Source organism: Giraffa tippelskirchi, chromosome 7 (genome assembly GCF_054371585.1).
Source record: "Giraffa tippelskirchi isolate mGirTip1 chromosome 7, T2T-mGirTip1v1.2.pri, whole genome shotgun sequence".
Classification (NCBI taxonomy): domain Eukaryota; kingdom Metazoa; phylum Chordata; class Mammalia; order Artiodactyla; family Giraffidae; genus Giraffa; species Giraffa tippelskirchi.
In genome coordinates, this window is record NC_137281.1 from 128,682,364 (window position 1) to 128,705,917 (window position 23,554).

A 23,554-nucleotide genomic window follows, 5' to 3' on the forward strand; every position below is an offset into this window, starting at 1 on the left:
CCCCAAAAGCATCATCTAACTTTTGAACTCTTAGGACTTTATCTTCCTTCACAGCTTTTCTGACCCGTTTCTGTACCCTTGAGACTAAACTTGGTGCTGATATTCCCTCTCCTCCTTTCACACACTCCTTCCTTCTCTGTCCTCTCCCTCTACCTTCTTCCCTCATGGACTCTCACAGCACCTGTACTGTCCCTTATAACACATATCACACTCTATATTGTAATTGCCTATTTGATTTTACTGTCTCCTTAAACCTGGGTTTGATCCCTGGGTCAGGAAGATCCCCTGGAGAAGGAAATGGCAATCCACTCCAGTATTCTTGCCTGGAGAATCCCACGGGCAGAGGAGCCCGGCAGGCCCCAGTCCATGGGGTTGCAAGAGTCGGACATGACTTAGTGACTAAACCAACCAAGGGCAGTAACCGTGTCTTATTCATAATTTCACCACTAAATTCCAGCCCAGAGTGTTTATTAATAATTTTTGGATAATAAATGGATAGAAAGAAATGGGTGGCAGTTAGTATGAAAAAAGTTTGAAGCTGTTTCGTTAGTTCTATGGCTCTGCTTTCCTTAAAATTTGTATCTTAGGTGATTAGTTTGGCTTTCATCTTTGTGGTCCTCTGTTAATGGTCTGTGAACAAGCTTCCAAAGTTTGAATTATGAAAGGGCAAGGCAGCAGTGGGCTCCATGACCTTGCATCTCATTGATGCAAGGGGTTAGGCTTTTAGCTAACAGCATTGTAGAGAGAAAATATGGCAGCTAAAACTAGGGCAGTTGTACAAGGGATGAGCAAGAAAAGGAAGCCATTTTTAGTGACTTGGTGATGGGATGGGAGGAGGAATCGAAGTGATTTCAACTTTTCTGGTGTGGTTGACTAGGTACTTGGTGCTGTCATTAAGTAGTCATTTTGATTTTTGAGATTCTTTTTGACATCCAGGTGAGTATGTCTGTTAGGCATGTCATAGCATATGAAGCTTGAAGAGAGCATACCACTGGAGCGTCATGAGTCTGGTCATTAAAACTGTGAGGTCACTTAGATATATAGCTTAAGAGTAATAATGGTCTAGAGAAAGAACTCTGAGGAATACATCAGTGTTTAAAGGCTGGAGAAGAAGAGAGCTGGGAAAGCAGTGCAAAGAAACTGAGGAGTTGGAATTGGACAGAAATTGGCAATAAAATGGCCATTGACTTTTGTGTGTGTTTTAAAGAGAATATAAAGTAAGAAGATGGGTGTCTTTACCCATCTGTCAGAGTAGATACTTCAGTGTGGACTGAAGGGTGTTGGGCAGTTCCACCTCACACCTGTCAGTAGCCCAGCCTCCAGCCCAAACCAGAACCCCACTGACACTCTCAGATCTAACACATGACTGACCTTTAAATTCTCTTTCAAATTAAATCTAAGGTTAAAAACAGATTCTTGGCCCAGTCCCAGAAATTCTGATTCAGCGGCATAGAGATCTTAATTTTTTTTCAAGGATATTTCTGAGCATCTAACAAACACTCATGTGTGGGTAGGTGCAATAACCCACATTTTATTTAATTGCAAGGAATCAGGAGTTTATTGTGGTGAACTTTTAAAATACAGTTGTGTGAAGAGATTGGCAACCATGGAAATCTGACTGGAGCTTTCTGCAGTGCCTGTCTGCATTTAAGAAGGTGAGATGGGGTGGGGGGTGGGCAAAGCACCACTGTCTGATGTAATCTCTCAGAGATGTAAAATTTTTATTTTACGGATTTTTGCAGTAGATGCCCTCTATCATCCTCGTGCTTCAACCCAAACTCTCAATTTTTGCAAGTTTCTCTGAGTCGTGCCAGCATTTTACTGTCTCAGGGCCTTCAAGCCCAGCAAAGGAAGGGCAAGCGGTTAATACCTCAGCCATCCTTCAACCAGTGGAGGACTCCAGCCTGCGCCTAAAGGTTCTGCTTCCTTCAGGGGTCCCACAGAATCACCACTTACTCTTCAGCACTTACCCTGGTTGTACTGAATGACCTTACTGGCTTTTTTCCTTCACTGTTGGACCTTTCCTCACTCCTGTTCGGTGGGATCATCTCCTACTTTAATCCTACTAAAACCTTCTCTATTAATAATGTGTTAGTTGAGCTGACTTTGCAGGTTAATATACACAAACAAAAACCTTCTGTAATCACATTAGTTTCTTCCAAATGTCGCTGTCTATCAGTAATAGCACCTAAAATAGTGTGTGGGGGAGGAAGGCGAAGAGAACATAACGTGCAGTGCAGAATGGCACACACATTGCTGAAGTTTAAATTTATTCACAGGCATTCTGTAATGAGATCATTATGTGCGAATTAATTGGATTTTTCAACACCTCAATTTCTTACATTTTGCATGGAAGGGATTGAAGAGATGAAAAACCAGGAAATTGTTGACACAGAGAGGGCACTAGGAATATGAGAGGCCTCTTATATTCATTTATTTTATTCATATATATATTTATCTTCTTGAGGAATTCTGGGTAACTCCTTGTAAAACTGACTTATAGAATATAAATATTCTGTATTCTATAAAATATAAAGCTGTTAAAAGTGCTTCAGTGCACACAAGGAGGTGATCTCAACAGATGTAGGCTGTAATTGTCAAAGATCAGAAACAAATCAATCTGATCTATTTCAGGGGTATCTTTACTTTGTGCGCCTTAAAAGTAAGATTTCTGTTTACCTAGCTGGAAGATATTCATATCCATATTTCTTCTTTTAGCTGAGACTGGACTCGAGGAATTAAATTTGAAATGAAAGGTAAATTTGTTCTGGATAATCAACTTTCATTCTTGATGGATAAAACTGCTATCTGAAAGCAATGACCATGCAGGCTGCCCCAGTGTAACTGCAGGCTGGCCCTGGGTAACTGCTACAGAGCAAATGAGACAGGGATGTGACGGGCTACCCCATGTGTGTGTCTTAGACTGTATCCCTAGGAACAAGAGTGGGTTGAGAGCCCACATGCTTAGACCTGTGAAAGCCCTTGCTTCACTCCCACCAATCTGTGACTGCAGGTATTCATTTTGGGCTGTAGGTTTATTTTATGGGAGACCAGGCATCCCGAGGAGAAGGCAATGGCACCCCACTCCAGTACTCTTGCCTGGAAAATCCCATGGACAGAGGAGCCTGGTAGGCTACAGTCCATGGGGTCGCCAAGAGTCAGACACGACTGAGCGACTTCACTTTCACTTTTCCCTTTCATGTACTGGAGAAGGAAATGGCAACCCACTCCAGTATTCTTGCCTGGAGAATCCCAGGGACGGCGGAGCCTGGTGGGCTGCTGTCTATGGGGTCGCACAGAGTCGGACACGACTGAAGCGACTTAGCAGCAGCAGCAGCAGCAGGCATCCTGACAAGACTTGTTTTTCTCAATCCAAGGTGTTCTGTGTAGCAGTGGGATATCTTGACATACAAACTAACAAAAATCATTAAATAATCTAGTATCGCAGTTCAGTTCAGTCACTTAGTGCTGTGCGACTCTTTGTGACCCCATGGACTGCAGCACACCAGGCCTCCCTGTCCATCACCAACTCCTGGAGCTTACTCAAACTCAACGTCCATTGAGTCGGTGATGCCATCCAACCATCTCATCCGTCCCCTTCTCCTCCTGCCTTCAATCTTTCCCAGCATCAGGGTCTTTTCCAATGAGTCAGTTCTTCGCATCAGGTGGCCATAGTATTGGAGTTTCAGCTTCAGCATCAGTCCTTCCAATGAATATTCAGGAGTGATTTCCTTTAGGATGGAGTGGTTGGATCTCCTTGCAGTCCAAGGGACTCTCAAGAGTCTTCTCCAACACCACAGTTCAAAAGCATCAATTCTTCAGCACTCAGCTTTCTTTAGAGTCCAACCCTCACATCCATACATGACTACTGGAAAAACCATAGCTTTGCTAGACTAGTATCCCAACCCTTCAGTTAACATTTCAACTCAGACCCGGAGAGGAAGTGACTTACCCAAGGTAAAATCACCCTGTCTAGCTAATTAGTGATATGACAAGGACTAGAACATGTATCTCTGAATATCTTTGTAATTTATAAAATGGTTCCCATCTCCACCCCTGGCCAGGGAACAAAACAGGAACTTTTTTCCTGAACCAGTGAATTAATGAAGATTGTGGATTTTGTATTTTATTTGCAGAAAATCTGACAGTTAAGAGCTTATACAGGTAGATTGTTAGTTATAGATGTCTAAAATATTCAACAGTAAGAATAGCTTACAAAGCAATATTAACAATTCTGATAGACTGTTTTGCAATCAATAAAATGCTAGTCATGATGACTTAGAAAAGCATTAATATACCAGGGATTTTGGATGGATTTCTTTTATACTATTGTTTCTTCTATACTGTGTCTTATACTAAGTGTCTTTAGTAAGTTCAAATTTCTTCAAAGTACTGATTTTATGTATAGAATGTTAATTAATGCCGGTCTGAAATTCCTTTAGTCACTCAGTCTGAAATTTATTTTCCAGCATGTAAACCATGGAGAATAGTTGCTTTTGCTTTTGTTATTCTTGATTTGTATATGAAAAACTAGTGGAAATGAGAATTGGTAGAGATTTAGTGAACTGAAAGATAATGTTTCTATTACTTGCTAGAACCATGTGAGTATAAGATTTTTTTTAAAAAGCTCTTCTAAAAATAAAATCAGACTCTTAACCAAATGTGTATTTCCTTCTTGTAGAACCTCTGTTATGCACCTTAAGCCATACTGGAAACTCCAGAAGAAAGGGCAACCTCTGGAAATTGGCACGGAAACTCTGAGAACTCCTATGAGCCACCAACGGGCTATCAGCGATGAAGAATGCAAAGCTAGCTGTATGAAATCAAGTGTCTTTCCTTTAGCCTCTCTTGGTAAAGCATCATCTCGAAAGCCTTTTGGAATCCTTTCTCCAAATGTTCTGTGCAGTATGAGTGGGAAGAGTCCTGAAGAGAGCAGCTTGAATGTTAAAACCAAGAAGAATGCACCATCTGCAACAATCCACCAGGGTGAAGAAGGGGAAGGGCCGCTCGATATCTGGGCTGTTGTGAAACCGGGAAATACCAAGGAAAAGATAGCATTCTTTGCAGCCCACCAGTGCAGTAATAGAATAGGATCTATGAAAATAAAAAGCTCCTGGGATATTGATGGGAGAGCTACTAAAAGAAGGAAAAAATCAGGGGATCTTAAAAAAGCCAAGATACAGTTAGAAAGGATGAAGGAGGTCAACAGTAGATGCTACCAGCCTGAGCCTTTTGCATGTGGCATTGAGCATTGTTCTGTGCATTACGTGAGTGACGGCGGGGACGGCGTGTATGCCGGGAGGCCTCTATCGGTCATACAGATGGTCGCCTTCCTCGAGCAAAGAGCCAGCGCTCTGCTAGCCAGTTGTGCGAAAAACTGCACTAACGCACCTGCTGTGGTGCGGTTTTCCGGGCAATCCAGAGGTGCACCCCCAGCCTCCGAGCCTTTGTCTGCCCCAGGAGCATGTGAAGAACCTGCAGAAAGGAGAAATCCTGAGGTTGGTGAACCACAGAGCGAGCCCGTCCGTGTCCTCGACATGGTAGCCAGGCTGGAGTCCGAGTGCCTGAAGCGGCAGAGCCAGCGGGAGCCCGGGAGCCTCTCGAGGAATAACAGCTTTCGCCGCAATGTGGGCCGCGTACTGCTTGTGAATGGCACCCAGGCTGAGGACAGCAAAGCAGACAAAGGCACCTTGGAGGTTCCTGACACTCAGGTGAAAACTGTAGGGTCTGTATCTGTGGGCTGCAGCCCCTTAAGAGCTGACCGTTGTTCTCCTCAGGGGGACCAGGCCTGGGACAGCGCGCCTCGAGGCTGTCCCTCGTTGCCGGCAGGCATGAGTTTGCACACAGACAGTGCAGAATTAGAGCCAGATCAGCAGACTGCCATGAAAAGCAGCAACAGGCACGATGTGGAAATGACAGAGGAACTTGTTGGGCCACCTTTTCCTCCTCGCACCTGTCCCCAAGCCATTGAATTGCCCACAGATGCTGTTGGTGGCATTAGTGAAGAGCTTGTGCCACTTGCTAACCAAAATCCTGATCAGCGCAAAAAAGAATCTTTGTGCATTAGTATCACTGTGTCCAAGGTAAAGAAAGACCAGTCTTCCAGTTCGGAGTCCTGTGAAGACCCACTTCCAGGGATGTTGTTTTTTTTGCCATCTGGTCAGCACCAGTCAGGCTGTTCCCAGTCAAATGAAAGCACAACAGAAGAGTCTTCCAGGGTCAGTCAGCTTGAAGAGGCTGCTGAAGGTGACGGTGCATCTGAGGAAAAAAGTGTCTCGGTTGATTCATTTGTCCCACTGGCCTCTCCTGTGGAAAGTACGTTACCAATGCTTGAGGCATCCAGCTGGAAGAAGCAGGTGTCACATGACTTTCTGGAGACCAGGTTTAAAATCCAGCAGCTTTTAGAGCCTCAGCAGTATATGGCTTTTCTGCCCCACCACATCATGGTGAAAATCTTCAGGTTGCTTCCTACTAAGAGTTTAGTGGCTCTTAAATGTACCTGCTGCTATTTCAAGTTTATCATTGAATATTACAATATCAGGCCAGCAGATTCTCGCTGGGTTCGGGATCCACGCTACAGAGAGGATCCATGCAAGCAGTGCAAGAAAAAATATGTGAAAGGGGATGTGTCCCTGTGCCGATGGCACCCCAAGCCCTACTGCCAGGCACTGCCCTACGGGCCGGGATACTGGATGTGTTGCCACCGGTCTCAGAAGGGCTTCCCTGGCTGTAAGCTGGGGCTCCATGACAATCACTGGGTCCCTGCTTGCCATAGCTTTAATCGGGCAATCCATAAGAAAGCAAAAGGGACTGAAACTGAAGAGGAGTATTAAAATGTATGTGTGAGGCAACAGACCGATTTCAAAAACTGCAGACCACCACCTAGATACACCATTTCAGTGAGTGTTGCCTCTCAGAGTCATCACTCCAGGAGAATCTCTGCTATCCATCAGGACCGCCACTGCTCAGGCATCTTAAATCTCTGAATTTATGATCTGTATAAGAAAACTGGTCTTACCATTTTATAGTGGTGCCTCATGTTTGATTCAGGGTTGTATCCCATGGTTTGATTCACCTGGCTGTGAATAACTATGCCTGTTTTCCCAAATCAAATCCGTGAGGATGAAGACTTGTCACCATCAAGAACGTTCAGCAGAGTTCATCACAGACTATGCTGGCAATCCCTGAAAAGGGGTTCCAAGAATGTTTCGAGCACTGGTCCCAGATTTGAAATAAGTGAATAGTGTCCTTTGAAAAGAATAGCAGTACTCTTGGATGAAAAGTAATGCTTACAAAGGAGAAGTCAGGCACCTTACTTAGACCTTGTATGCTTGATCTGTGAGGTTGATGTTTGTGATTGGAGATGGATTTCATGCCCTGTGGTGTTTACAGTGTATATAATGGTTGTGTTTTCCTAGGGCTATGAAAGTGCACATTAAACCCGAGCGCCTTTACTTTAGATGAGTGCTTTTGGCCCCTCTGTAAATAACACCATTAAAATCCAGTTGTAAATAGTGGACGCCAACTGAACATAATCACCACAATGCACCTAGGATAGCGTTGCAGCTACAATCGTGTGGGTTGTTTTGGGTTTTTTTGGGTTGGGGGGGGTCTCATCTCAAATTTGTACATCCTGTATAAAATATGAATGTTTCCCAAATAAACTATGAATGTTTTCTGTATAATATATGAGTGTTTCTGAGAAGAAACTCTAAATAGTTAAGAGGTTAACCTGTTGAAAGGATACCAAATAATGGTTTAACTGGACAACCTTAAAAATTAGCATAGAGAATAATCCTTTGTTATATTTTAGTGATTCACGAAGAATGAGAGAATATTATATAGTCAGATTATAGCATTTTTGTCTATTCTTTCTGTCTGGTTACAAATTTTTTTTAACTTCAATAAAAACATGCATCTTAAGTGGAACCTGAGTTTTGCAGATTTGTTTTCTTTTTTGAGGTAATATTAGAGATACTGTAAACTGAGCCCTAAAAATTTTTTTAAAAATTGAGTTGTTGGGAGGGGAAGAGAGAATTCTCTTCTACCACTGGAAAGAGGCCATCTTCACTTAACAGTATGAGCTTACATTTTTACAAACCTTTAACACTTATTTTGCATTTGTCTGCCCAGGACTGTCTTTATTTCCTATTGGATGAGGCATTATTATCTATGCATATGAGTTAGTTGTTCAGAAGTCAGTGAGGATATATTCAGACCTGTGTTCATGTAATGCTTGGTGGGGCTGGAAAGTATCTGGCCCCAGAAAGGTGCGGGAGGACCTGCAAGCTAGGTTGGCTTGAACTGAGTAGCCACCAACAAAGCCTTGCAGCCGCATCAGCTCCTGGCTGTCAGGAAGCACTGGTGAGTGTTCTGGGGGCGAGGCCGATGGCAATGATGAATAAAGACTGTGCTGGCCCCACAAGAGAAGGATGTGAAGGTGGAGTAAAGCTTTGGCCAGGACTGCCAAGCAGAGTGGGGCAAGGCTGGAGTCGAGGGAGCCAGGTTCACCTGTGGTGGAGGTGGTGTGGCCACAGAGCGGCTTCTTTCTGCCCCTACCCTTAGGCAGTAGCTGCTCCTCCCTGAAAAGGGGAAACTAAAACTAGGAAGTGTTTCCTGGATGCTAAACAAGGAGCCACAGCATGATACCTCCGACTTGCTCTGCTGGAGCCCTTCTGTGACGGGACTTGCTCTGCTGGAGCCCTTCTGTGACGGACCAGAGGAGGCTGTGAAGGCTGACTTCCCCTTGCTCTGCTGGAGCCCTTCTGTGACGGGACCAGAGGAGGCTGTGAAGGCTGACTTCCCCTTGCTCTGCTGGAGCCCTTCTGTGACGGGACCAGAGGAGGCTGTGAAGGCTGACTTCCCCTCGGGGTGTTGGTGTCCTTCCTCGTGACTCGCTCCAGCCAACGCAAGGGCAAATGCTTTCCATCCCCAAGGCTGGAGTTTCCGGTACTTGTCCTGCCCTGTGATTTGCTCTAAAGCGGCCATCTCAGTGCACCTTCCTGCTGTGATAGGAGTAAAGGAGATGTGCACTCGCAGGACTTCATACAGCTTGCTGTGCAGAAAGTGCCTCGTGTGTGTCAGCTTTCAGTTACTGGCGCTTGGTTCTACATGTGCCCAGGATGCTTCTCCCAGGTCAGCCATCCTGGATCTGGTTTTCATATGGGACACAAAGCTGTGAGTGTGAGGGCCTGGACTGACATAGGGCCGAAGACAAGATGGCCCAACCCATCTTGGCATGCAATTCTTGGGGTCCTCAGAAATCAGTGATGACCCCTTTTGAACCCGATGCAAGACCCAGTTCCCAGGGATGTCTGTGAATGATAAGAACTCTGGCAGGTGGCGTCAGAGGGCACCTCCTCCCTGGTCTTCGTTTCTAGACAAGTGTAGCTTTTCCCCTTAGAAGAAAGATGCTGTGCTTCAGAGCCCCCTAGTGCCAAGCTGGGAAACCAGTTCACTTCTCACTTCTGCAGCACTGCAGTGCTCCCTGCCTGACTGTAGAATCCTAGATTCATAAGGAAATAATGTGGGCATGAGGACCCTAGGCTCACCTCAACTCCGCCCCCGTGGGGACCCAAATAAAGAAAACTTATCCCTTCAGCCTTTGCTCAGAGGGTCTGAAATACTTGGCCTAGCAGCTCTCTCCCACCCCTCACTTCATTTGAAAGAAAACCCAGAAAGGGCAAAAGGCCCAAAGTTAAAACATTTTTTTCAGGCCTTGTCAAAATGACTCTGGCATTAATATGGCCATGAAGAAGGCTCATTCACAATTGAGCAGGTTCCCTGCCCTGACACACTGACAACTCTGTGCACAGTAGGCATCTCCTTGGCAGCCCCCACCCAGTCCTGCCCAGCTGGTTTGCCTGGTAGTACCTCTCTACTGCCTCTTGTGTGTCTGGACCTTGCTCTGCAACTCCACTCAGGGCTCATGGAGGGCAGCTTGGCCATGCCATCCCTCAGTGCCTCACACCCAGTACACGCACATGCCATAAAATGTTTATACTTCTTTAGTCATCATGTTGATGTGAGGGGTGCTGGCCAGTTCTGACTGTGCTCTACTGTAACTCCTCCTAGTATGACAAACATGAAGAGGGATGAAGGGACCTGGGAGGATCTTTTCCTCTGGCCACAGCTGGTCCCAGGGAGCTTTCTTGGTTAGGGTTGCTTCCGTGGCTGCCCTTGCAGTCTTGCTGGGTAACTGTCAGCTGTGTCTGGTATGATCTGGGCTTTGTCATGTTTTCCCTGGCAGCAGGTTCCTTTGGGCTTCCCGACTGCAGAAGGCTGTGAGTTGATAGTTAAGCTTGATCTCGGAGTTCCCTTCCTGGACTCTCTCCAACCACCCTTCTAACTTGGACTTGTCAGGGCCTCCCTGTCAACCTTTATGAACTGGCCTCAGATTTTTTATTATGTGGGCCTTCCTGGGCATTTTTCTTTTCTCCCTACTGCTTTAATAGCCTCTATTCCTTCTTTACTCAGCAGACTGGCTATTCTTCCTCTCCTACCTCCCACAACCTACCTCAAAAAGACTAAAGCCCGTCTGTGCCAAAACCCTGCTGTACCATAGACTGCACCAGTAACCAGAGCTGGTATTACCTAGCCCTTACTGTCAGGTACCATGTTGTGTTTACATAAAGGCGTTCTCTGCCATGCACAGCAACCAGCACTCAGGGAATCCGACAGCTTCTATCCCGGGTGTTGCTTTGGATTCAGACAAGCCAGTGCTGCAATCTCTGTGACTGGCAAAAAGACCTTCATGAGAAATATGCAGTCCCTTCTATGACATGCACCGAAGTGTGTGGCCGTAGTTGGTGTCTGCATAACCTCATGGGAAGAGCAAACATCACTGTGGTTATGAACCCTTGGGGGACTTCCAGTGTATATACATCTAACTGGTTTAAGCAAAACCCAGTTAGGCAGTAACACCACCTATTCTAGGTGGTTTGCTTGACCTGGTGTTATTCAGTATCTCAGATGGTAAAGAATCGGCCTGCAATGTAGGAGACCCGGGTTTGATCCCTGGGATGCGAAGATCCCCTGGAGAAGGGAATGGCAACCCAATCCAGACTTGCCTGGAGAATTCCATGGACAGAAAAGCCTGGCAGGCTCTAGTCCATGGGGTCACAAAAAGTTGCACACGACTGAATGATGAACACATACATACATACATAATTTTAAAGGAGCAGAGCCACTAAAATTGGCAGTTGGGAAGGGAGTGGGAGCAGAGAGATGCCCATCTCCTCTGCTACAACAACCCTGGTGAGACATGGTGCTCCTCTGACTGAAATGCAAAGTGAAACCTTCCCCTCTCAAAGGCCCCTCATCTCCTCTTTACTTAGTAGAGAACAGACCTCAGAACAAAACTAGTTTTGGGACCCGTTGTCTCAAATTCTTTTCGGATTAAGATTCTTTTGAGGCTATAAAAGTTTAAAATTAGAAACCTCTACTTAAATGTTTTGCTTTTCTCTTTGGAATGACAAAACCCAGCAGGGATTAGGTTCAGAAGTCAGCATTTACGGAGAAAATGGCGTACAGCTGAAATGAAGTCCTGCACGTCCATCTCCCACCAGTAGAGAAGGATACATACCAGGCACAGTGGTGGGAAATGTGCAAGTCCTGTAAGAGGACTTGTGCTTGCTGAGTGATGAGCAGATCACGTCTCCTAACTAACTCGGGCAGAATCACTTGTGCTATTTTAATTATTTCCCTTCTTTACGTTCACCTCCCTTACCACCGCCATCAGAGAATAAAACTGCTTTACTAACTGGTATTTTTAGATGTCTATTAAGTAGTAGGAAGAGGTTGATAGAAGATTCAAAACCAGATTCAAAATCGATTATTTGCCAATCAGTAAAATGCAGAGCAAAGGAGGGGAAACGGCTGGTCTGTGTGTAACTGCATGTTTGCAGCCCAGTGGGAAGGCAGGGATGGACAGGACTCTCTTCTGGGACAGAGCCATTGACGACCTCTGCTCTTCCTCACCAAGCCTCCTGTATGGGTAGCCAGGCACGATTCTGCTGCAGGGTGTGTGGCCTGCCATGAACAATTCTCTTTCCACCCCAGCCTGGATTGATTCTTCTCCTAAGCAGAGACAGTGCCCTGGCTGCCCTGGCATCTAAGCTGGGACCTCTCACACCATCTTTTCCCAGGTCAGTAGTCTCCCTTCAGGCTTCCAATGTGTGCTCTGCTGAGGCTCTTTATTGCATACCTTCTCAACAGGACTGTGGACACACCCCAGAAAAGAATGAATTCAAGGAGGGTTTAAGTGTAAATAAAGGGGTAAGCCCTCCCCAGTTTTTGTGGCCCAGGGCAAGAATACAAATGAACCCTCCTACAGCCCCCCCCCACTCCACCAACGCCGGTTAATATTTTTCATGCTAATTAGATGAATATATTATACATTTTACCTATTTCTTCTTACCTTTTTAATGAGACTACCAGAAAGTTTAGAACCACATATGTGGGCCTACAATAAATATTACACTGGACAGCACTGCTATAGGTGAGTGTTTCTAAAACATTAATGCATATATGTTTTGGGCACTAAAGGTCTTGGTCAAGAGCTTTCCAGGCCCCAGACTTTTTCTCCAAGGCCATCAGTGCAGTAGAACTTCCAACGTAAGCCAGTACCAGTATCCCTAAGCCAGAAAAAAGGTGCACCATTAGGGTGCAAGTCCAGGGTGCTAGACATGATCCTTCCTACTCTGACAGCAACTATTACTGAATGCATTACTGATGCAGAAGATATGCCTTTTCTATCATTATTAATCATCCTTTCGTTGGGAGATGTGTCTCTCCCATCTACTACCTTCCAAACCACTTGCCCCTCTGTTATTAAAATCAAGAGCCATCTACTTGCTTATGCTCTACAAATGTCTTCCTGATAATGTTTTAAATTTAGGGAAGTAAGTTGCTGGGAAGGGCAGGAGAGCCCTTTCCTCAAAATCCAGGTGTCTTCTGAAGTCATAAAGTAAATGCTAAAAAGCCATGTCCAAGGGGGGAGATAGTGAACAAGCTGATATGGACCAGGAGGTATTAATACGTCCTCATGACTGAGCTGCTTCCACTCTACTGACTCCCACCCACTTTTCAGCTTACCTAGTGCTGTCAGATACCTCCTGCCTATTTCTCACTTTTTACAAGGACCATCTGAATTCTCCATCAGGTTTTCTCTCCACCAGACTATTACCTCATTCCTTCCTACAAAAACACAACAAAAAAATCACTGATGCGGCTCTTGCTGTTTTATCATCCCTTTTCTTCTAGAAAAGATGGTCCCACTGGTCCTTTTTGGTTAAAAAAACAAAAACACTTCATCTTTGGAACTCTAAGCAGACGGTGAACCCTTTTTCTGGGGGTACTTTCTCACCAGATCCTTGGAACGGGGTGCTACTGGTGGCCTTGAGTATTTCATAGCTGGGGTTCAGATAACTTGCCCAAAAGTTGGTTTCAAATTTCCTAGTGCATGCTGTTGGAGAAGGCAATGGCAACCCACTCCAGTACTCTTGCCTGGAAAATCCCATGGACGGAGGAGCCTGGCGGGCTGCAGTCCATGGGGTCGCTAAGAGTAGGACACGACTGAGCAACTTTACTTTCGCTTTTCGCTTGAATGCACTGGAGAAGGCAATGGCAACCCACTCCAGTACTCTTGCCTGGAAAATCCCATGGACGGAGGAGCCTGGTGGGCTGCCGTCTATGGGGTCGCACAGAGTCGGACACGACTGAAGTGACTTAGCAGCAGCAGCAGTGCATGCTGTTATGACCTCCCAACCACTAAGGACAAAGTTATCCTTAGTTCTTTCCATCTGCTTCTACCTGATTCCTGCATCAATCATGATCTAACTCTGAGGACTGGGAATCTGTGTGTACCCATTAGATGGGAGCATGTTTTTAACTGTTATCCAGGGAGGTGGAAGGACTGACATGGAAGCACATGCCCTATTCAGGACTCCTTCCATTTCCCTGCTTGTTCTGCTGCTGCTGGCTGGCCTCTTCCTGCAGGTAAAAGAGAGTAGGATGACCATGGCAACAGTGCCTCAGCATTTCTATGAGCTGCTCTTGCTGTTTCACGGTCATCACTCTTGGTATCCCCATCCACCTTGCACGTGGTCCCTCTCCACAGTAATCTTACCTGAAAGGTACAGATTACCCACCTGGGAGAGACTAGTTACTAAAGCAGAACAAAACACAGAGGGGAAGGATTCTTCTGTTCTCACTGCTTGACAGATCACCTCTAACATTTCCCTTTCTCTTGTTCTGAAGAAATCTTAGGCAGATTCCATATGGGCAACCCAGAGGCCCCATCCTTCCCTCCCTTCCTCCCTCCTTAAAGGGCTGTTGCAAGACACCAAAAGTCACTGTTGGTGATCTGCATCAAATGATAGCTACCAAACAAAAATGCATCTTCAGATTAAGTATGCAACCAACTTTCAAGCTTACTGAAGATGGGCCATTACTGTAATACCACTAATGCTTTTTTAAAAAGTATTAACAGGCATTTTTTCATCACGTGGCAAAAATTCTTAAAAAAAAAGAATCCTATAGTTTGTATAAAATACTCCAGAGTTAGATCTCATTTTTGCTACCCTCAATTTATTATCAGTAGAAATGAGTAATCAGAGCTTGAAGAAGACATACATATTTGCAAAGTACTGTTAAAAGATTTATTGCAATAATACAATAAAAGTTTAGAAAACATTTATTTGTATGACTCTAACTGGTTTAGAAGTCGCAGAGCAGTGGGGAATCCCTGCAACGTGACACCTCGAGGAGATTCTTTTAACAGCATGCCACCAGACGTTCTTCCCCATATTATCAATGCACGACTCCTTACATAATTCTGTCCACTCCCTGATGTTGACATTGTTCTCCCCCTGAACTTACAGATGTGCAAAACTTTTCTTTGTTACACTCCATTACAAAGCCAGTCTTTAACAGACCATTTAAAGCAGCCTATGTGGTGCCTGTGAGTTTTTCTAGTATTACCTTGTTTCAACAAATCATTTTACTATGGAAAACATGACCAAGTTCTATGGCTTTGTTTAGGAAAAAAAAAAAAATACCAGCTTCAATTTTTTAAAAAGCTGTTTACATATGGTTCTGGCACCTCCATGAGAGATTTTAATGAGCAGCAAAGAGAGTAGAAAAAACAAACAGTGGTTGAAATGTATATTTAAGAATATTTACAGGGTGGATCCAGTGCAAAATAATGAAAACCAAAATATCTCAGCAGTGTTAAGCCAGTATGTTGGTGTTCAAAACCATTAAAGGTTTGATCATTTAACCCTAAGTAAAGTGCCTCTATTTGACATTAACAACAACAAAACATACCCTATCAATCCCTACATTTCCCATATCCATGGAAGTTTTGTTGAATTACTCTAGTTTGTGATATCTTCTTCATAAGAAGATTACTTGAGAAGAACCGCGACTGCTGTGCATTTTTTCAGCTAAAGTTGTTTTCTACCCCCAAGCCCCAAATCCCAGTGTTCCAAGACTAAGCTCTTTGAGGGTCTGAATGCCTAGACAACTCTCATCTCATGGGATTTTAAGTTCATTTGGTATTTGTTCAAGTCTACCGCAGCCACCCTCTATGAACTACTCTACAGACATGGATGGGGCAATGCAACCCAGCAATCACGAAGGCCAGCACTTATAACCCGTACTGGCTGTAATAAGAACCCACCAGGGGAAAAGCCTGTTTCCTCCCTCAGTGGAAAATTCATAAAGTCAGGGAACTCAGGATTCCTGGGTAGGAATAAACATTCTTCTCTGCAATTCTACCCCAAACTCTACCAAACACTAAGTATACCAAATAGCAAGAGCTACATATAGCACCTCAGATTTGGAGGCAAAGTATCAACTATAATAATTACAACAAGAAAAGCTAGGGCGGGACAAACCTCCGAGTGATTTATGAGGTACTATCATGCCAGTCACACTAACAAGATATGGTGATAATGCCTGCTAGGAATTTTTCATAGGATTTCAGTTGTAGTTGATACATAGGATTTTTTTTGTAGTTATTAAAAATAAAAAACTACTTACATACTTTGTACATAATGCCTCTCCACGGTTTTCTTATAAGATTGTCACTAAGAGAAGGACAAGACACACTAGCTGAAAATGATCTCTTGGTGAGAGAAAATTCTTTCCATCAGAGCTTTCCCAGGATAGAGAAGAGCAGTATTAGCTATAACGATGTGCTCTGCATTTCAGAGCAAAGGTAGTGTCCTTAGAGCAACAAAGACCTAGGAAACAAACAAGCAGGGGGGTTTTCCCTGGAGAAACCTGCTCTTACTAAATCCCTCAGAAAGAAACTAGACAGTGGAAGAATGACCAGAGGCCACTTCAGTGGCTTTTAACCTGTGCCCAGGCAGGCATTTGGCTTCCATAAGGGAACAACCCTAATGACTTACTTTTTTACCTACAGAAAATAGTTCAATTTCAAAATGCACACCGTGTGGGTGGCAGGAATTCAGTCTAGGTAAGAATGAACTTAATTTCCCTCAAAACACAAGAAAACAGTTCTTAAATCTCTAGGACAGTATTGCAGCCAGCATGTCTTCTCTTCATGGATATGGGTCCTAAAGAAAAAAAGACCTTGGTTTCTTTGGTGTGTGGGGAGAAAGAAAACAGGAATGTCCGAAGGGCCACAACGCAGCAGCACAAGTGAAATCATTTTTAAACTACCTCTCTCCTTCCAAAAACAAAAACAAAAGACTAAACCAAAAAAACCCACCCTTTTAAAATGAAACAAAAATCCTTGACCTAAAAACCGAACATGACCAAATTATAAAGAAACCACGTGTTTCAAATTGCCTGCCGATTCTCTGTACAAGAAATTAATGGCATAAAAACGAACTCATATTAAACAGTTTTCATCTTTCAAGTCCTAATCATTAAGAATCACTTCCTTGTGATTCAATCTCTGCAACAAAGTGTTTAGCAACAGTCTCAGCATCACAGGGACCAGCATGTCAGCCGTGTCTGTGGGGTCCACGGCCTGTCTTCAGAGGGAGCTCCCTGCATTTCTGCCTCAACAGAACTGACCAAACAGGGCCTTCCTCCACCACCACTGGTCTGGGAGAAGGACCTCTGACCCCTCTGTTCTGTTAATTATCATAAGCATGTCGGTCACCACCATTGCCCAGCTGACCAAAAGAAATGCTAGACTCCATGCTTAAAAAAAAAAAAAACACCCAACAGCTTAATCTCTTTTTGTTCCAGGCACTATCTTAGCTAAACACCTAACGCTTACTAGAGAGTGGAAGAAGCGCTTTCTCCAGGCTGCAGTGGCGCCTCTTGGTCACTGCCCGTTAACGGTGTCCAGTGTAAGCTTTAAACCAGGAGGTGACCGAGGCCGCGGCCGACGAGATCATCCCACCAGCACTGCTGCTCACGATGGGCGGGGACGCCTGGCTGCTCTGGCTCTGGGAGACTTCCACGGGCTGGGAAGGGATGTCACAGAACCGGGGGCTTGGCAGGTTCTCCCAGTCCGTGCCCAGGTCGGTTTCCTCGTCACTTACGTGCTCATCTCCACTCTCATCTGATTCGCCAGCAACTCCAGGATCCACAAATTCCATGGACTCCTCCAGGTCTGCTCGCACTTCAAAGGGTCCTGATCTGTGGGCAGACAATGAGACAAGCACCACTCTCACGACAGAAGACCTGATGGGACGTGGGGGACCAGAGCCATCACCGCACCCTCTGCTGGCCTAGAATTGAGTGTTTCTTTACCTAAATAAGGGGCTTCCCAGGTGGCTCAGTGGTAAGGACTGTGCCTGCAGACTTGGGTTCATTCCCTGGGTCAGGAGGATCCCCTGGAGTAGGAAATGGCAATCCACCCCAGTATTCTTGCTTGGAAAATTCCATGGACAGAGAGGCCTGGCAGGCTACAGTCCACGGCAGTCGCAAAGAGTTGGACACGACTGAGCACGCATCCAGTTACCTAAATAATGACGGCCATCCAAGTAATGCATAAAACCACCACATGACACCTTCCCTCAACTCAACCTACTTGTGAAGACCTTGGGTGGAAAAAGCCCATCCACTGAGACAAGGCACGCTTGTCCAACGTATGATTTCCTGTTTCAAACAACTGCTGTATCTATGCATTCCAATGAGAGAATTCTAACAGTCAGCTGAGGTATACGCTGGTAGATCAGTGGAACAACAGAACTGTACAGGTTTTCTCTGCCTTATGTAAGCCCCCAGTTACTAAACTCCTAACACTCAGAGGGGCTAAATGATAGAGTTGTATGCATGTTAACAACGCTTCCTTGGATTTATGTCAACAGCAAGCTCTTGCGCACATTTTAAGGTATCATTACATAATTTTCTAGGGACACATTTATAGCACTGAATGAGATACAACTATTCAGAATATATTCATCTGGAATAGTGTGTATTTCTGTACTATATTTCAAGAGAAAACTATTTTTATTTCCCAAAGGTCCCCAATGACATCATCACCTCCAAACTAGGCCTCATCACCTGTGATGGTTCCTCAGTGCCACCGTGGAACGCTTGTCAACAAATTCCACACAGCCCCTGCTCCTTCTCTTTGCCCTCTTCCCAGCTCCTGCCTCAGGGGAGCCAGGCTGCATTTCCCTCAGGTGGGCAGTCACCCTGCCCACTACCCCTGGGGGATTTCCCTGCAGCCAGTTACAGGATGGGACCAGTCACACCAGCAGCCCTTCTCTATCCCCTATGGTCCCCAAGATAGGGACCAAGGCCTTGTTCACTGAAGCATTTCATTGATAGTGATTTAGGGGAAAAATGACAGACGTTAGCAAAAGTAAAGGAGACATGAGAAAAAACAATTGCAGAGCCTGTCGTTTTACTTTATGGTCTAAAATTCTTTGCGCCCTTTTGAATGCTAAATCCTTAGCACTAGCCTCCAGTGCACCGCATCAGACCTGTACCTTCTGACTCACTTTTTTCAGGGTCAGGCAACCTTCATTCTTTCAAGACAACCATGGTTCCCGGCTAGAACACAGCAACAGTAATAGCTAACACTTCTGTTCAGGTCTGAGGGCTTTACAAGTATTAATTAAATTGGAAGAGGCACTGCAGGGCTCCCCTTCGGTCTGCAGTGAACAACTTACTTTTCAAAGAGCCACTCAGAGCAGGGGCTCCCAAGTTGACCAGTCCTCCATCCTGCCCAGCAGCCCTCACTGTGCAAGAGGTAGAGGGAGGAAGAACTGGGGGGTGTCGCTCCCCAGCAGCCTTTCAACCTCCTAACCACTGACCAGCATCTTAACTCTCAGTATCTCTTTTCTGGTTCCTGAAAAGGTTCTCCTTACAGTTCAGTCTTGTCCCCCTTCTCTTTTTCTTTTCCTGGACAGATCTACCCCAAAGATGTTTTTTCAGATTCTTCTCCTCCCAGCTCCACTCACAAATACCCTCCAGCCTGTCAGAGCTCTCCGACTGAGGGCTGCTAAACTCTCACACTCATCTTCTCCAATGTCTGAGCCCACCGGTCTCAAAATATAAGCCAGCAGGGACTCTCCCCCTCCTCCCTCATGCTCCTGCCTGCTATGACCAAATAAGCCCCCCTTTCCACCCTCACTGGTCCCTCCAGCTCTGGTCCTCTCTACACCCCACCCCACCTCTTGGTCAGGGTCCCATCTCCGCTCAGCCTCCCTTCACCCCCCTCACTTACTGAGAGCTACCCCCGCTCCTCTCCTCATGGCAGCTGCCCACCAAGAACACAATTTAAGTGCCTCTGCCACTAAGAGGGACTTAGCCTTAGTCCCTGTTTTCCTGAACACAAAAGTCTTGGATTCTGTTCTGTCCAGGGCCCTCAGCACCTACTGCCAGGTTTCATCTCCCAACGCCCCCAGGACCCCACACAGACCCTGGTCAGCTCTCCAAAGCAGTCACTTCCTTCCAGCCAGCCCAAGAGGCACAACCTGTTTTCTAGTCCTCTCTGATGCTACCAGATCTACTCTTGGGGTCCTTCTCGGCATGAGACTGCCATCATTCGCGGACCTTCTCCTTGAGGGTTTTCCCAAGGAAACAGGCAGGAGCGATGCAAGGTGGGGAAAATGACACTTCCTCCAGGCAGAGCTCCCTGCTGGAAGCCACGGAGACTCCAGCTTTCTGCTCAGGATTCCACAAAGCAGAGTCCAGCTGGCCTGAAGAAGGTGCCGAATTTAGTACTTCTAATGAAAAATAAGCCAGTAAGATGATTCCCAAAGTGACAAGTCAGAACAATTTTAGTTCCGATGAGTAACCTACGTCTCTGAGAACCATTTCTCCACTCAACTGCTCTCCTATCACTTCTAGCTTAGAGATGATCTGCCCAGCACACCCCAAGCCACACACACGTCAACACAGAATTAACTAGCAGAACTAAGTCTTTTCACTTAATGTCTTTGGGAATAAAGATTATAAAATCATTCCTTTCATTTTCAGTTTAGCTGAATAACTGACATCCTTTTATTCAAGTCTCTGAAGTTAAGAGTACTCATTTTTCATGATCCTGTAGGGAGTTAACTCTTACCGACTAAGGGAATAATCTTTTGGCTTTTAGGAAGCCATCTTTTTTGGCTTTTAGGAAGTCTCTTTTGCAAAATATTTCAAAATTATTATCTGATAGAATATACAACCTCAAGAGTGAACCCTAAAGTAAGCTATAAACTCTGGATAAAAATGATGTGTTAAATATGGTGAAGGCTGGATCAGACAGGAAAAAGACAACAGGTAACAAAATCCAGGGGGAAATTCTGATGAGGATAACTGCATAGTCTCAAGATGTCTCCTAAATGTCTGCTTATTAGTTGCAAGGAAGGAAAAATACAGGAAGTGTAAAGAGGAGAAGCTGGAGAGCATCTTGACTAGGTGATCAAATTAACATCACCAGTGCAGGACAGATGGCCACAGTGGGCCTTGGATGTTGACAGCCAGCAGATATTCACCTAGGTGGCATTCCAGCCTGCAATGTACACCTGATCCACGTTTCAAGGAAACAGCAAACTCAGAATAAAAGATCTATTTAAAAACAAACAAACAAACGGTAATGTCATGAAAAACAAAGCAGACTGTGGTAATTGTTCCAGATTTAAAGGGTAAAGAGACAACAGCAACTGAACACAACATCCAACTTAAGACTGGATCCTGTACTCAGGGGCGGTGCTATCAAGGACATTATCTGGTCCAGACAAAATGTGAGTCTGGGCACTAGAGTACTGTATCAACTAGATTTGTTGATGTTGATAACTGTACTGTGGTTAAAAGCAAGAAAATGCCCCTATTTTTAAGAAATGCATATTGAAGTACTTAAGGGGTAACACCCATGATGCATGTAACTTATCCTCATAGAGTTCAAGAAAAAAAAGTTTTTGTGTATGTATGTATGTATTTATGAAGATAAGAGACAAAGAGAAACTGCACAGATGATAAAGCAAATATGGTAAAATACAAACAAAGGTGAATCTGGGTAAAGGGTCTAAGTATTTTTGTCCTATTTTTATTTTATTGCTATTTTTCTGTAAATTTATTTCAAAGAAGAAGTTTATTTTGGGCTCAGGATGGGATCCTCAGTTCAGCTAGTCTTAATGGAAGCAGGCAGAACCCAGGTTCTTACAACAACCTCTCTAAAGTCTTAATTCCAACTGAGGCAGGTGTGAAAGGGGACCTGACTCGTGAAGCTTACTTCCCGCCCTCCTGGTTCACAGACACGAATTCAACAACCTGGCTGTGCATGTGTACGTACTCCTGTCGGACCGAGCCCTCAAAACGGAGGGCAGCCCAAAGAAAACTTCATACCCATCAAGGAAATCTGCCCTAAAAGAAAGGTGTCTGTTTTCCAGCAACACTGGGTATCATCAAGCCTTTCCATTTTTGCCAAACTTATGGCTGAAAACTACTGACAGAAAGCTATTTAGATTAGTAATTCTTTATTCTTGATTGAGGCTGAAGATTTTTTCATTTGAATACTGCTTGCACTTCTTCCCGCCTAAATTCTTTGTCTATTTTTCCATTAGGTTCGTCTTTTACTGATTTGAAACATTTCTTTAGTCTAGATTTTAATCTGCTGCCCATGATAAAGGTTACAAAACACACCTATTGCTTGTCTTTTAACTGTTTATGGTGTCTTTTACCAAGATATTTAGTTTTGACACAGTAAAATGTGTAACTCCTTTCCTTTATGGTTTTTGGGTTTTGTGGGTTGCTTGGGAATTCCCTCCCCACTCTCTTTCCTCCTAGTTCCTTTATAGGTTATTTTGTTTTTTTAAATAAAGTAATAAGGTCTTTTATATCATCTGGAATTTATTTTTTACATGTGGAATGCAGTATGATTCCAACTTTTCCCCCACAGAAATACCCAACTGGCCCACCACCACTGAGCTGCTATTGTTATCCGATTCAACACGCCGCCCTATCATTTATGATGTTCCCACACACACACACGCACACACGTGCACACCTGTTTCTGGACTCTTCGTTCTCTTCCTGTAAGTGCTCCACCTATCTGCATGCTGAGAGCAGGGAATAAAGGTTTTAATTACCTTCATACTGTGTTTTAAAGGAGCCAAGCCCATCCCTTGTTCTTTTTTCAAAATTTCCTTTCAGACTGTGTTTCTAGCTGAACTTTGGAAATCAACTTAAGTTCCATGAAATATCTGTTGAAATTTCCAATCAGATTTCCTTTTGGGCAGAAATGGCATTCTTACCATACTGAGCCTTCCCATCCTAGAAAACACCAAGGGCCTTCACAGCCTCGGGCTTACTTTCATTCAGTTCAATACCTCATACAGTGCCTGGCAGACATTCCAGAAATATATGTTGAATCATTTTTTAAGTTTCATATTTTCTTTATATAGGTTTGCAAGTATTTGGTAAGGATTATTCTTAGATAATTTATATTTTTTGTTGTCACAATAGAAAGGACCTTTCATCCATTATATTTTCTAACTAGTTGCCGTTGGCATATAAGAAAGCAATTGCTCTTTGTACGGTGAACTTGTATCTAGCCACCACTGAACAATCAATTCCAACAGTTTCGTAGTCCTCCTGGATATCCAGTTTGATAATCATACCATCTACATTGTCACCTTCTTCCCAATATAAACACACCTTTTTGGAAAAATGTTTTGCCTTGGCCAGGCCTCCAGAGCAGTAACACAGCAGTGATAGTAGGCATTCTTGGCCTTTTCTGACTATAAGGGGAAGACTCTACTAAATATTTACCTAAGTAACATGTCAGTAAGTATACTAGCTTTGATGTAGGTTTGTAGTAAATATCCTTTATTAATAACCTATTTTAAAATTTTTAATAGTTTTTCTTTAATTATTAATGAGAACTGAATTTTATTCATTGCCTTTTTCTCATCTATCATGTCGATCTTACATAGGTCAAGCAGTTGGCCCACTGTCCATATAGGTTGGCTCAATAAGTATTAGCTGTTATTATCAAAGATAAATTTCCTCATGTGGAATCCTTTATAAATAATGTACAGAGAAGACAGCAGCAAACTCACAAAAATAGGCTTCAACCACTAAAATCGGGATGGCTACCTTAACAGGTTCCTGTGGCCTGTGAACTAAT

General features: G+C 44.3%; 2 protein-coding genes across 30 annotated transcripts in view; one reads left to right on the plus strand and one right to left on the minus strand.

The window, feature by feature from the left end:
- The window catches only part of FBXO34 (F-box protein 34), a 91,470-nt gene extending 83,541 nt beyond the window's left edge, over positions 1-7,929 (plus strand). For 15 of the 29 annotated variants that reach the window (XM_081509481.1, XM_081509489.1, XM_081509488.1 and 12 more), the window contains one exon: positions 4,682-7,929. In XM_081509481.1, coding sequence (XP_081365607.1) covers positions 4,692-6,833 — 2,142 coding nt within the window. In that variant the 5' untranslated portion in view covers positions 4,682-4,691 and the 3' untranslated portion in view covers positions 6,834-7,929. Of the gene's footprint in view, positions 1-1,546; positions 1,656-1,742; positions 1,917-2,718; positions 2,757-4,681 lie in introns of all 29 variants that reach the window. The other 14 variants (XM_081509495.1, XM_081509491.1, XM_081509493.1 and 11 more) reach the window with 5 other exon arrangements.
- A 6,643-nt stretch (positions 7,930-14,572) lies between these two features.
- Positions 14,573-23,554, minus strand: part of ATG14 (autophagy related 14) — a 37,611-nt gene continuing 28,629 nt past the window's right edge. The window contains exon 10 of the mRNA XM_081509512.1: positions 14,573-17,622. Within this exon, the coding sequence (XP_081365638.1) occupies positions 17,316-17,622 (307 nt within the window). The 3' untranslated portion in view covers positions 14,573-17,315. The remainder of the gene's footprint in view (positions 17,623-23,554) is intronic.